The 13,903-nt window shown below is 46.8% G+C and overlaps 1 protein-coding gene across 34 annotated transcripts in view; it reads right to left on the reverse strand.

Moving 5' to 3' along the window:
• Positions 1-1,686: 1,686 nt before the first annotated feature.
• Positions 1,687-13,903, reverse strand: part of RBFOX2 (RNA binding fox-1 homolog 2) — a 313,475-nt gene continuing 301,258 nt past the window's right edge. For 16 of the 34 annotated variants that reach the window (XM_072655905.1, XM_072655890.1, XM_072655889.1 and 13 more), the window contains 5 exons: positions 11,591-11,630; positions 6,480-6,511; positions 4,000-4,088; positions 3,603-3,675; positions 1,687-2,015 (listed from right to left, as the gene is read on the reverse strand). In XM_072655905.1, the coding sequence (XP_072512006.1) occupies positions 1,961-2,015; positions 3,603-3,675; positions 4,000-4,088; positions 6,480-6,511; positions 11,591-11,630 (289 nt within the window). In that variant the 3' untranslated portion in view covers positions 1,687-1,960. Of the gene's footprint in view, positions 2,016-3,602; positions 3,676-3,999; positions 4,089-6,479; positions 6,512-8,790; positions 8,834-11,590; positions 11,631-13,903 lie in introns of all 34 variants that reach the window. The other 18 variants (XM_072655910.1, XM_072655897.1, XM_072655895.1 and 15 more) reach the window with 4 other exon arrangements.

Genomic DNA, 13,903 nt, shown 5'->3' on the forward strand with positions numbered 1-13,903 from the left:
AAGAATTAGGAACAGTCCTTAGGCCTCTCCCATGTTCTGCATGTCCCTGGCTGCCCTTCTCCTAGGAAGGACTGAGGAGGGAGAAGAGTTCGAAGCAGAACCAAGGCCCGTGATGTGCTTTGGATGGCCAGAGGACCAGCCAGATAACTGTGCCCACTAAGGGTGCCTGGCCCCACAGCAGTCTCATCTGACTTCAGGGACATGGTTAGCTAACAGCCTGTGTGGTAGCAAGGGCCAAAACACAAACTGAGAAACTCCACCTCTGAACCACTCTCTTGTGTGGCCTTCCTCTTGGGAACCACTAGTACCACTAGGGGAAGGGTCAGGAGCCATGTGACAGACCATGATCTTTCCTATTTCACTAATGCCTTATAGCTTGAGAATGCTGCAGAGCACTTAGCTAACAGCTGGAAGGGAAACTGTCTCTCATCTGATGGGTCTAATTTGTCCAGCTGAGACCAGATATCCAGACAACACCTTGCTGCCAATGGTCATTGGACTTCTCTTCCTGGTGACATGCAAGATCCCTGCTCTTAAAAAGTCCTTCTTCTCCACTGGAAGGAAGGAAAAAACTTTGGGGGCCAATGTGGACATCCTGTAGTGTTAATGCTCACCAGTTCTGTGTCTTTGGGGATACTGAAAGGCTGGGGGGATGACCACCAAGACTTGAGACTGTGGATTCAAGTGACACACTCCTAAAGGCTCTGGAAGATGGAAATTCCTATGGCTTTAGAACTTACACAAAGTGCCCCGGCCTGCCCTTCACAGGCCCTAGTTACCCGAGGGGGCTCCAGGGAAGGTTTTGTTGGCCCGTGACATCTGGTGCTTCATCTTTTCCAACACACCACTTTCCTAACTTAATAGAAGAGGTGGCAAGGGTGGCAGTGCAGGATTCTCTCTGAATGAGTCATCAATCAGAGCAATCTTGCTGTCCTTTTCTTCTCCATCTTCCCTCTGAGCCCCCTTTGGAAGGCAGTCACAAAATGACCACTAAACCTCATATTCCTGGATCTAAATACACAGAGGCCAAGGCCTAGTCCTTTGTCCCTGGGCCCTAAATTCTTGGTACTGGTGAATATGGAAGCAAGGGTTTAAGAGAAAGAGATGGATGAACTGAACTGAGGCAAAAGTACAAAGCGGAATAAGCCAAGCAACACTGCCAGGATGACAGGAAAGGAAAGAGAAAAAGAACAGTTTCCACACTCCAGAGTTCATTCTAAGACCTGTTTCCTAATGAAGGCTTTTAAAAAAATTACCCACAGCCTAGGGCAGGTTTGGTGACCTCGGTGCCAATCAGCCTCGTCTGTGCGTTCTCAATAATGGTTATCATTGGATGGATATCGGCACTGAATGGAGAAATAGGAGAAGGAGAAAGGAGAGAGGAAAGCATCTCTGCTACTCCACTCCCCACCACCTCCTCAGTGTGTGCATTCCAGCCACAGTTCATCAGGATTGTCCACCAAAGACCAGAATCACAAAAGGTTAAGAGTTGGGGAGAGGAGGGAAAAGAGCCTCTTTCCCCGTTGGCCAGTCCCACAATGGTGCGCTGGCTATGCCAGACTCATTTCGGTAATCCTGCCTGTTCACGTTTCATTCACTGAATGGGTCACTTTCTAAAGTCTTTCCTTCCTCATTAACTGCCTCTTCCGTGACTGGCAGAATAAGCTACGCACGGACATACAGACATGGAAATGCATCGTTTTTTTTTTTTTTACCACAGTTAAAAAAAAAAAGAAAAATGCACAATCTTTGGAACAAAAGAATTAAAGGCAGAAATTTAAAGGAAAAAATACATATTCAAAGAACATAGTGAGGTATAAAAAAGTATTTTTTCTTTTTTTGTGTTTTTTGTGTGTTTTTGTTTTTTTTGTTTTTCCTCTCCATCTTGCTATAGAGTTCCTCTAGGAGTACATATTGCAATAGCCAGGCCTCATGAATGGGGGCTGTCCCGTCTGTGGGCTCACGTCACTTCAGTAGGGGGCAAATCGGCTGTAGCCACCTCGGTATAAACTCGCCTGTGGAAATGAAAGGGAGACAGAAAAAAAGATAGCTGAGAGGGGGCCTCAGGAGACAACGTGGCTTTCTACAGACCCCAAAGTCAGCAGATCCCACCTGGCCACTTCTGACCAGGTCAGGAAGCCTTACTCTGTGATGCTGAAATCGAAGTCCAGTAAACTCAGTGCTGAGTTGATGTTCTCAAGGGATAAGTGGGAAAGAGATAAGGCACCTGTTCACTTCTGGGAAGATCTGGGGCATTAACTATATACACAGGTTAAAGTGGGAGAGGTCCTCTGAGGGGCATAGGTCAAGACCTACAACTGTCCATAACCTGCCAGGGACCCAAGTCTCTTTCTCTTGGCTGGGCACACAACCCTCCCTCCCCTCTATTCCTGAGATGCCCATATTCACAGCTGGCATTTACAACGTACTTTGGTAGGTAGCATGTACACCTTCCTGCCTCAGGCCATGTCTCAATTAATGCCATCAAGTCAGGTCCTTTCAGACCTGCTTCAGAACTGGTGCTGGCTCCTCTACATGTCCATCCCTGGGACCTTCTCTCACCCTTTATTCCCCTGATTCCCCTGAATCAAACACTTTAGGAAATGTATCTTAGGTGGGCCCATGAATTCAGGCAGGGTTCAGGAAGCTCCTGACACTGCATTAAGCCTGACCATCACCCTTGGCTGGATGGGCTGAGACCCTAGCAAGGTCCTCTCCTCTCAACAGATAGTTTTCAGATCCTCTCATGCACCTCTGGTAACCTAAAATAGAAGTGGACAGAAGTGGACAAAACCCAGGTTCCTTAGCCTGCAGGACTCTCAGGCTCCCAAGAAAGGAGGAAAGCCCTCCACTTTGCTCTTCAGACTTGTTTCATTTTAGATATCTCACCAGGACCTCAACCTCATAGATGCAGGAACTGCTCCCACATTTTTGGTGATGAGAGTTCAGGTATTCAGGGTCTTACCAGGTTTCTAGGATGTGCCAAAGCACCTAGGGTCAGCTCCATGTCATGAGGAGCTCTGCAGGCAGCTCTTTATTTCCACTCTCTAGGAAACCCATTGCCTTTCTATAAAAACAAACCCATCAATTTCTGCTAACTGCCTTCCAAGAAGCCCCCAGTTTATTTTGGTCACATGTTCTGTTACAGGAGGAAGCACTCTCCCACAGCTTAGCCCTGGGCCTTGGACATTATTCATCCTGACTCAGAAAGCCCCTCAACCCTGGGGGAGTCCTTTGTGATAATCTCCTAGTGGGCATGAGCTCTCCCCAAGGAGCACAGAGGGTCCAGATCACACAAACAACAATAGGAATACCATACAGACAGATATACACAACAGGTTTCCTTTTTTCCTTCCTTGCAATGGTGTACCTTTCTAGACACAGAGACCGTCCTCCTCTCCTCCTGCTGCATTTACACGGCCCACTGGGCTCACCTCCCGCACAGACACAGAGGGGCAAGCAGGAGGAACAGTTTCAATACTCTGCCTGGGAAGGAAGTAAAGGCTGTTCTTATTACCCACTGAGTCTTTTACCACCCTGGACCTTTTGCAAACTGTAAAAGAGAGGAAGAAGGGAAAAATCCAAAAGAAAAACCTACTTACCACAGCGCCAACTCCGTAGCTAGCGGCAGGGGCAAGGGCATGGTAGGGGTCTGCTGTATAAACCCTGCCATAGCTGAGGAAGAGAAAGACAATCAGTGCCTTTACAAAGTGAGAGAGATCGGGGTCGAGGACATGAGGAGCGGGTTTGGGCTGTCTACATAGGAGAGCGCCATGGCCTGAGGTCCTGGCCAGCAGGATGCTGCCCATGCTTCCCACATTATATGTGTTTCAGAAAACACCAGGATCCTGGCAACGAGACATGGATTTGGGGGAAGAAAGGAAGGAGGCTGGACCCAGGGCATGGCAGACGGGGAAAGCCTGGGTCCTGGTTCTGGATGGAAAGCCAGGTGCTCTCAGCACCACCTTGGAGGCGCCGGCTCTAGCTTTCCCTACGTACCCGTCGCTGTAAGCGGCTGCAGCAGCGGCAGCGGCGGTGGCTGCTGTCGCGGTAGCAGGTTGTGCATATCTGTAGGCTGCGTATCCACCCTAAAGGGAAGAAAAGAACTGACTTTACAGAGACCTCTCCTGGCAAAGGGGCAGATCCAGACACACTCACACACGCACACACACCAAGGAAAGGAGACGTTTCAAGCTGCATTCGTTCCCATGTTTTTCTTTTAGCAGAAAAGCCAGTTTCGCTCTAGGCCTGTTTTTGCCCCTCTTGGTACTTTTCTGGCAGCAGCGACTCCTTAAGTGAACAAAGTCCATTTGTGGAAGAGTTAGCTCCTTGTCTTTGTTCCAGATTTGGGGAGAGAGATCTTGGTGAGAAGTAAAACTTCTCCATAGGGAAACTGAGATGCACAGAAGGGAGGTGTCAGACGTGTGTGTGTATGCGTGTGTGTGTGTGTATGTGTGTGTGAGAGAGAGGGAGAGAGAGTAAGAAGAGAGGAAGAGAGAAAGATAGAGAAAGAGAGAGAGAGAGATGAAGAGAGAGAGGGAGAGAGAGAGACAGAAAGAGGGAGACAGAGACAGAAAGAGGGAGACAGAGAGAGAGAGAGGGAGACAGAGAGAGAGAGAGGGAGCGAGGGAGGAGAGAGGGAGAGAGACAAAGAAAGAGTGAGAGAATAAGAGGAGAGAGAGGGAGAGAGAGAGTAAGAGGAGAGGGAGAGAGGGGGAGAGAGGGAGAGAGAGACAGAGAGAGAGAGAGAGAGGGAGAGGAGAGACAAAGAGAGAGAAAGGAGAGAGAATAAGAGGACAGAGAGTAAGAAGAGAGGGAGGGAGGGAGAGAGAGAAGGGAGAGAGAGGGGGAGAAAGAGAGAGGGAAAGGGAGAGAGAGAGGAGAGGGAGAGAGAGAGGGAGAGGGAGAGATGGAGAGTGACGGAGAGAAAGGGAGAGAAAGGGAGAGAGAAAGAGATACAGAGGGAGAGAGAGAGAGAGTAAGAGGAAAGAGATAGGGAGAGAAAGACACACACAGAGAGAGAGAGAGAGGGAGAAAGAGAGAAAGACAGAGAGAGGGAGAGAAAGAGAGGGAGAGAGAATGAGAGAGGGAGAGAGAGAGTGAGTAAGAGGAGAGAGATAGAAACAGGGGAAGGAAGAGGGAGGAGATGGCAACCATTTCATTGATCATAAAAGAAGCTTTGAACACGGCTTTTGTGAGGGACACACTTGTCTCCTTGCAAACATAAGGAGTCAGGGAGATGTTTAAAGTCTATATTCAGCAGGAACAGAGGTGACACTCTAAGTTAATTTTATGCTCTGTAGAAGAAATGTGGACACATTGGTAAATAATAAACTTTCAAGAAAGGGTTCTATCACAGCAATCTCAAACTTGTGGATGAGGTTCCCCAAAGTTGACAACCATCTGACAGTGCCTGGGGCTGAGCTCTATCATCCTGGTGAAAATGGACTGAATCCCCAGAGGTCCACCATGAGTCCAAGCTCCCACTGGCCCTGGAGGCAATCACTCAGTTAGACGATTTTATCATTCACCATGGATTCCCAAAATGCTAGGAAAAAGGGACATCCTGGAACTGGGGAAATGGGAAGGACAAATTATGTCTGCTGCCCTGCTTTTTGAATTATACTGTGAATCGGGCACGATGGTGACAGAGAGCAGATTCAGACTCATTCTCCCTGGGCCTCCTGTGAGGACTTCAGGTCTGAAAAGGCAGGGATGACTGTTTCTCCAAACATTCACTAGCAAGTTATAATGAGCAAATATTATGGTTTTTATGGAACATGAGAACAAAATGCAGTTTGAGACAAAAAGCTTCTTGTCATCATCTCTTAACTGAAGTTTATCTTCAAAAGGAAGAGGGGTAAAGACTGGGTTCAGGCGTGGAAGGGAATATGGCACCACGTTTATTAATCACATTAAGAACTAAGCATGCTGACATCTGGAGCTAAAACAACCAGCAAAATCACCACGTTCAGACTGTATTGGCTAGACTATCTATCCCAGCATTCTCTTGGGACAGCCGTTTGCCCTAGGCGCTACCACAAGCTTGGTGAAGTCACAGCCTCGATTACTAGAGCGTGCAGCCACAACGACCTGGTATTACGGAGACAGTCAGTCACCACTTGAGTTAACATTCCATCCCCTAACAACTGGCCCCTCCCCAGCCCAAGGAGAAGAGGAAGTCCTGCCCGCCCTAGCCCCTGGTCCCACACCACAAGGTTAATAATTATAACAAGCAATAACCCATCTGTTATATCAGAGAAGGGAACAGAGACTCCACTGAGAGATTCAGAGTGAGGTGCTAACATGTCTTCAGCTGACTGCACGAACAAACAAACAAAAAGAGGAGAAATAATCCATTGGATATATGGAGTCATGAAATAGCTGATGTGTATTGCTTTGAACCATGCACTGATGCAAAAATGAAGCAACCATTAATAAAAATTAAAAAGGACATATGTATTTACACACAATCAGACCTGTCCGATCTGAAGCTGTTTGCAGAGTCTATCTGTGTATGATTTGAAATAAAACAAAGAGTGGGAATTAGCATGGCCCAATCAAGTTTCCAGTGGGGTGGAACATGTGCACAGCTTCGGGGAACTCTGGGATCGGCTCAAGCCAAAGAAAAACTGCCTCCTAAAAAGAGATAACTTTCTCAATCCTTCGACTTTCTTCCTGCATGCCTATGGCTATTCCATTTGTAAGCCAACCCAATGCCCTTGCACTGTTCCCTTGGCCCGACCCTCTTCTCTCTGACACTTGTGGGTTGCTGTCCTGTAGGACTCCCAGGTAACTGTGACCCCTGCAACACCTGCCCACAGCTCCTTCCTGACCCCATTTGGTAAATACAACAAGCTTATTATTCTACACTAACTTCTGTGCTTGTCCCACCGTGCCCTCCTACAAGTAACATTCAGATGTGGCCCCAAACTCCTCCTATGTCTCTCTCCTTCACACCCTAGACTTTGCCAGAGGGAAGAAGAGAAGTATGGTAGCTGTGTAGAAAGAGTTCTGTCACTACCCCTGTGACCCTCAGTTTCCTCATATGTCAAATGAGGAAGATGGACAACATCATTTGTAAGGCTCCTCTTAGCTCTTCATCCTGTGAGCCTGAATTGCTACTCTCAGAGTTCCTAGCTATAAAGACCTTTGAGGTTGGGAATATAGATCACATCTTCTGTTTCCTCTCTACCTAATGACTGTTGATTCCTGAGTCACTGCTAAATGTCCCTTGCAGTCCAATGTTAGAGTTAGATCTGAGCCAGGGTGAACACCATATAAAAGGCTCAATTTTCACCAAAGTGGCACCTTCCCAATATAATCTGTACCTGACTATCCCTCATTGGGCCCATCCCATCTGGTCTGCTCTCCCTTGCTTCTGGTTTTACCCAATCTTTAAATGAACTTTTCATTTGCTTTCAGGTCTGCAGGGAAATAGGACTTTGGGAAGGATGTGGTGCCAAGACACCTTCCCCTCCTTCTCCCTGCAGTGAGAGCCCTGGGGAAAGTGTTGCTGTTTGGAGGCCTACAAGCAAAAGGTGGTCTTGCAAATGAAGTCTAGGCTATACTGGGAGGTCAGGGGGATGGGGGAGAAGGGGAAACAAGAAAGGAGCTCAGGAAAGATGTGCTCCCACATCCTGGGGGGCTGGGAGTCACTTGACTGTGTGCTTCTCTTACAAGCTAAACATGCGCAAAGGGCTTTTGGGGTTGGTGCCAGGATTATGGGGTCAAATATTGATTTTTTTCAGAATGGACAGGGCAGTTGTTAAGGGAAGTCCAAAAAGTTCTCCCAAACCAGAGACACCAAGATATCGAGTTCGGTGTGGGCTGTTCCATCAAAACCCAAATAAATCATCTTAGAGAAGGGATTGGCTATGACGCTGCTTATTTCTAGGATCATGCATGAGAAGATGAACTCATCAAAAACACCCAAGGGTGTTAGACTTGAGTTGGGGGAGACCTGGGCTGGAATCCTGGCTCTGACATAAGACTAGTGTGATCATTTCCCCCTCTCGAAGGCCTCAGTGGCCTTGTCTTTAAAATCGGGACATCAGTTCTTCTACTCTCTGCTCCATGGGGCTACAGCAATTGAAGTTATTCTTTCCTGTCACGTCAGAGTCTTATGGCCTACCCACAAGCTAAGTGGACTCTGTAAGTCAGTGATTCTCCTATTTCTAGCTTCCTATGCTATGACTAGATCTTCTTTTAGCTCATTATTACATGCTAATCTTACTGTCCTTTCCGAGGGACATGAGAAAGAAGAATGCTGAGCTGGGGTGTGGGGCTACATGTCTGGACCACTGTGGGCAGAAACAGTCCACATGCCCACTGCTTCTCATTGTGCATGTTGATCTCAGGGGCTCAGGACCCAGAGTCTGCTTTTTGCCATTCCCCTGCCTTCCCATGCCCACTCTCCTCCCTAGCAGGGGGACAATCAGGACTTTGGTCTGATGTGCTAAGACATCAAATAAAAGGGCAGGCTCTAAAACACCATGGATAGAGGTGAGTGATGAACAAAAAGGGTGGCAGCGATGGGAGCGGGGGCCTTTTGGCTGCCTGGGGTCAGGACAAGAGGACAGGTCTAGAAGCAGGCCCGTTTTGTGGACGAGACATGGCTCTGCACAGTGCAGAGGCAGCGGACCTTTGGTCACATGCTCACAAGTCTCCACTGTCCAAAAAAAGCCTCTGTTCCCATCTCTAATGTGGAGCTGGAATGGTTAGTAGAATTCAATTTTTCCACTGCAATCCACAATCTGATTGGTTGGCAGGTCACACTGGCACTCCTACCTGAGGTATTTTAGCGCTAATGATTGGTTCCTGTAAGACTATTCTATAACAGAACACAGGGAGAGCAGTTCAAAAAAACACAGCTGTGGAAGGAAACAATCATACAAGCAGCCGCGAAGGGCCCAGCCAGCCTTTTCTTTTCTTTGGATGCAAGCATGCTTTTCACAGACAGAGCTGAGTCTCTGGAGCAGTCTGTGGTTCCAGTCGTGTGTGAATTGGGGGGCTGCTCCTGCCCTCCTGACCCAAAGGAGAGGAGTTGGTAACCTACCTGTCTGCCTGCCCACCTCCCTCCGGCCTGCCCCAGGGAGTGCCTTTACAAAGCACAGACACAAATAGCTCGACTGGCCTCCAAAGGAGAAAGGTTCCTGAAGGAAATGCTAGGCCTTTCAAAGGAAGAAGACGGTTCACAGAGATGGCTGTCCCAGGATAGAAAAGGAGAAGGAAAAGAAGGTCCATAGCTCATGCACTAAATTGATGACAAAGGAAAATTGAAACACCTGAGGACAAAACGACTCTGGCCTGCCCCCAAACCCCTCTTCTGCCTCTTGGGTCTCCTTTATGACCCTGAGGGGCTTGACTCATTCTCTCTTCCAGGCAGGCAGCCAGAAGGACCCCAAGGCAAGCTCGCACAGAGGAGCCTGCAGCTTGGGAGACAAGGGCAGGGGCCTTGGGGTGAGGAAGCACCCCTTGGCTCTTCTATCCAGTGCAGCAGGCCACAGTATCCTACTGACCTCCTGGACTTGAGCCCACTAGCTGTTTCTTCCTCAGGGTTCAAACCCATTCTAGGATCTTTACACATACAGGCTCTTAGCCAGGCTCTGAACTTGTCTATAAAAAACTTTTGGCATCTTTGAAATCCTACATATTTACTTTATGCACTGAAAAACACTCCTGGAAAAGGGTGCCTTGGTTTATCCAAATCACCTATTTAAGGAGTCCAGGACACAAGCAAAGCCAGGAACCCCTGCTCTAATGGGGACTCAGCAATGCCTTGCTGGACCAAGTGGCAGGGACACTGCTCAAGGAACAGCATCATCTAGTCCCAGGACAGTACTGTTAGGACTCATCGCAGGGTTAATCTAATGTGTGCAGGATCATATCTGCAGAGTTAGAAGAGACCTTAGACGCCAATGAGTCCAATCTCTTCATTTTACAGAGGAGGAAACTGAAGTCTAGAGAGATTAAAGGACTTTAAGCAAATAATGGATAGCATTTAAGCAAATGTGTGTAGAAAACAGAAAATCTGAAGGTTAAAAAAATGTAAGAGGAAATAAAATTTATTTCTATTTTATCTAAATATCCAAATGTAAGACATTTGCCTCCAAAGACAAATTTTGGGGAACTATATTTAGGAACAAAGGTGTTTCACGAGAATGTATATGTGGGAAAATGGAAGAAGTCCTGTTTAAATGTATACACAGCAAACTCAGTGACTTGGCTTAAGGAAGGGTATGTTTTCCCTAACTTCAAGTTTCACTGTGAAATGAAAAGGAAGAAAAAAAGCTATTTCTTCCTGCTTCCTGTGCCGAGATAAACAGAATATACAGCAGAGTATGAACTTTGAGCAAGTCTGTTGTGCACCCAGGTGTGTTGTGTCTGTCTTGGAAGGCCATTCTGTTGCACCGACTATCAGAGACAACTCTCGCCATTTTTTTCTGCATCCAACTGAAGCCCATCTCCCAGTCTTCTTAGCAAGACCACACTTTGTGACCTCCCATGTGCCTCTGAAGGGCTGGGCAAAGACACCTCACACAAGGATCCTGATTTCCAGAAAAGCCCAAGTTGTTCTTCCTGAGTAATCTCCTATGGTAAATCCTGGGTGACTCTAAGGATCCAGGAAAGTCCCCAAGGCCTAAGGGAGTCTATATACCACCAAGGGGGCACTTTTCCTGCCTTGATCCATTATGACCTCATCGCCACGATTCCAATTTTATCCACAAAGAGCATGGGCCAGGAAGTCCTATGGACAAAGGATATGTATGAGGTGAGAGCCAAGGCTAAACATTACACATGTCCAGAAAAGACGCTTCTTGGCTGAACCATCTCTTTGTGACCAAGTGTTTGCAAGGAAGGAGGTGCTGGTTCTGCCACGTTCAATGTTCCACTATTACACCTGTTCTGAAGGACTGTAAAGGAAAGGGACAACCTAGAGGCAGGTCTGGCCTTTCCTGGTTCAAGGTCCAAGTTGAAAGTCTTAAATACATAGCACTGATGGTATTATAAGATACTCTGACTCATTGTAACTCTCCCAGTTTTCCTTCAACAGGGTAACAACTTTTCCTCTTAAACTTAGGGGAACATAAAAGCCTAAGGCCTTAGCATCTACTGTACAAATCAAGACTGAAATTACTTAAAGAGGGAGAGAAACAGAAAAGAAAGGAAAGAAATAGGAACCAGAAAAGGAAGAGCAGAAGTAAGGCTGAACCAGTCCTGTTATTTATGTAGGTATACTACACAAACTGCATAGGAGAAGGTAAGAGAAGCTTCCAATTAGCTAATCATCTCTCAGAGAGTGCCTGTGCGTGAGAAAGGGAGAAGAAAATGTTCAGTGAGCTGACCCTGTCAATCAATGATCAGGAAACCCAAAGGCTCAGGTCTTTCTTGCACCCAGGGGCAAGCGCAGGGACAGAGAAGCATGCTTGCATTCTTAACTATATAAATATCGATGTCTATGTCCACAAGGAAGAGGAAAAATCAAAGTAAATAAATTATATTCCAAAAAAATCAAACCAAACCAACAGAAAAAAAAAGGCTGGCTCGTCAGGGGTTGGGGTGAAAAGGCCCCGGTGTGTGTACTTACATAGAGGTCAGCACCGTAAAATCCGTCCTGGTAAACCACACTGCAGAAAATCCACACAAAAACAAGACCAAAAAAACAAAAGAACAGAAACACGTTCCGGTTATTGAGGACGGCAGCATGCACATGCGCTGTACACAGGCAGGTGATGTATGAATCTGCACCCTGGGCTCTGGGGCTCGGACAAGGGGGGAAAACCTCATGGGCTCACCCTCATGGATGAGTGAGTGGCTCAGAATGTTCTCTGGGACATGCAAGGAGGGAGGGAAGCCTACAAAGCTGAGGACAATAACCTGAATGTTCTGAGGGGAAAGTAAGACTCAGACTCCAGGGGGAACACCATCACAGAGATGGTAAAATGGAAACGTTTTTACATAACTCTGAAATATTCTGAATAAATATAATGCTGCCAAGAACAAAACAGAACAATAATAAAGGCCTTTAAGAAAAGGGCTTCTTTCATATGGGGAAAACAAGCTCCAAAGTCCCCAAAGGGTTGTACTTGTATGCAAAGCAAGGTTAAGAATGACATTTAATATTTTGTTTTCACTTTCATGGCTACGTCTAAAAATATCTAGTTTTGATATCCATACATCACCTGCTTTTACCCTGCACATTAGACATGCGATAAGATCTGGCTGATCACACAAGCATGCAGAGTATTATTATTCAGCATTTTAAAGAACCAGTGCAACACCTCAGAAAAACAAGTCAATCAATTCTGACCAAAGTAAACAGAGAGATGTAATTAAAACAAAACAAAACACAACCAAAAATACCCACAATGCATTGCTTTCACAAGCAGAGGTAATGAGCTAAAAAGGTGAAGGTGATTGGTCCAAGGTCCAAGAATCAAAAGGTGCAGTGGGGATCCCAGCTAGTAACAAGAGCATCCCAAGGGGAAGGAGCTACAGGAAGGCCTGCAGGGTCATTCTAGCTACGTGGCTTTCTCAGGGCTCAGAGAAACACAGAGCAGCGAGTGAAGCTGGGAGGCACCCTGAGATAGACCGAGACAGCGGCAGCTTGCCAGGGACTGTGGTAGTGAGGCTTCAAGCCTGGGGACTCGTAATGATGGACTGTGCTGGTTTTGTTTCTGGGCAACACGAGACTTGTGTTTTACAAGTGAAATTCAAACCTTTTAAGGTGTTGTGTGTGCACAGAGACTTGCCAAGGCTCTCACTCTTGGGCCAGGAGGAGGGAGACCCAAGCCTGGGCTCTCTTCTTCGTGCCTTGAACATAAGCAATGCTAACGTCCAGATAAAGCTAGAGAAGGCAGGAATACTCCCCTGCATGCACAGAGGTGGAGATGAGCGAAGCAGGGCGGACTGGCCCTGGACGCTTCAAGGAGAATGGGCCAAGCAGTCCGGGCTCTATTCCCTGGCATGGCTGGGCTCTATTCCCTGGCATGGCTTGGGTTCCAGAACTCGGAGTTTTTGCTAGGGAAGCAGAGAAGAGGGGGGCTCATGGGTCACAGGAGAGAGAAAGCTTCACAAATCCCTACGTGTCTGATTTCTGCTTCTGTCTTTGGCCTTGAGGCCCCTTAAATAGGCTCTCAGCTTCTGGGGGATCTGCTCATCTCTTTCATGCTAGTCTACAATCTCTCAGGTTCAAAAGTCGGTTCAGGGTTTAAACTGACAAGGCAATATGAATCTAAACTGATTTCTGGGGGATAGACAGATAGCCTATAAGCAGAAGGCTAGAAAATGCATACCAGGGAATCAGACTGGACATAAGCATCTCTGGCTGTTTTTATGAAGGGGATTAAGGGAAGCCTCCAAAAACTTCTTATTGCAGAGAAAGTTGGTGGAACCTGAACCATGGCAAGTATATGACACTGACATGGCCTCTATTTCCTGGGAAATCTAACTGATAAGATTGCAGTATTCTGTTGGGGAAGTCACCATGAGTGTCATTCAGTTCTGAAAACAAATCTAGGCACTGTCTTCTTTTTACTGTTGGAAGCTTGTTACATAAAAGAGAAATATGAAATTGGTGTCTCATGTCCAGCACTCAGGTCAGTGGGATAGGACAGAATGATAACACCCAGTAAGAGAAGATTAACACCTGTCAGCTCAGGCATTCAACCTTTGTCAATGTATAGAAACGACCTATTTAATGGACTAAAAATGAATTATCCATTTAAGAGAGTGAACTCGGAGGATTACTAAAATAAAATGTTCCTAGCAAGATCCATGTGATCAGCTTCACTTTGGAAATGCAATGACGATGGCTCTCTTGGACTGACAAAAGAGACAGCCCATAAATGGATTCTCTAGGTAGCAGCACCATGGAAAGACTTCTTGTGTTTCCTCTGAC

Source organism: Notamacropus eugenii, chromosome 3 (genome assembly GCF_028372415.1).
Source record: "Notamacropus eugenii isolate mMacEug1 chromosome 3, mMacEug1.pri_v2, whole genome shotgun sequence".
NCBI classification, from domain to species: Eukaryota; Metazoa; Chordata; class Mammalia; order Diprotodontia; family Macropodidae; genus Notamacropus; species Notamacropus eugenii.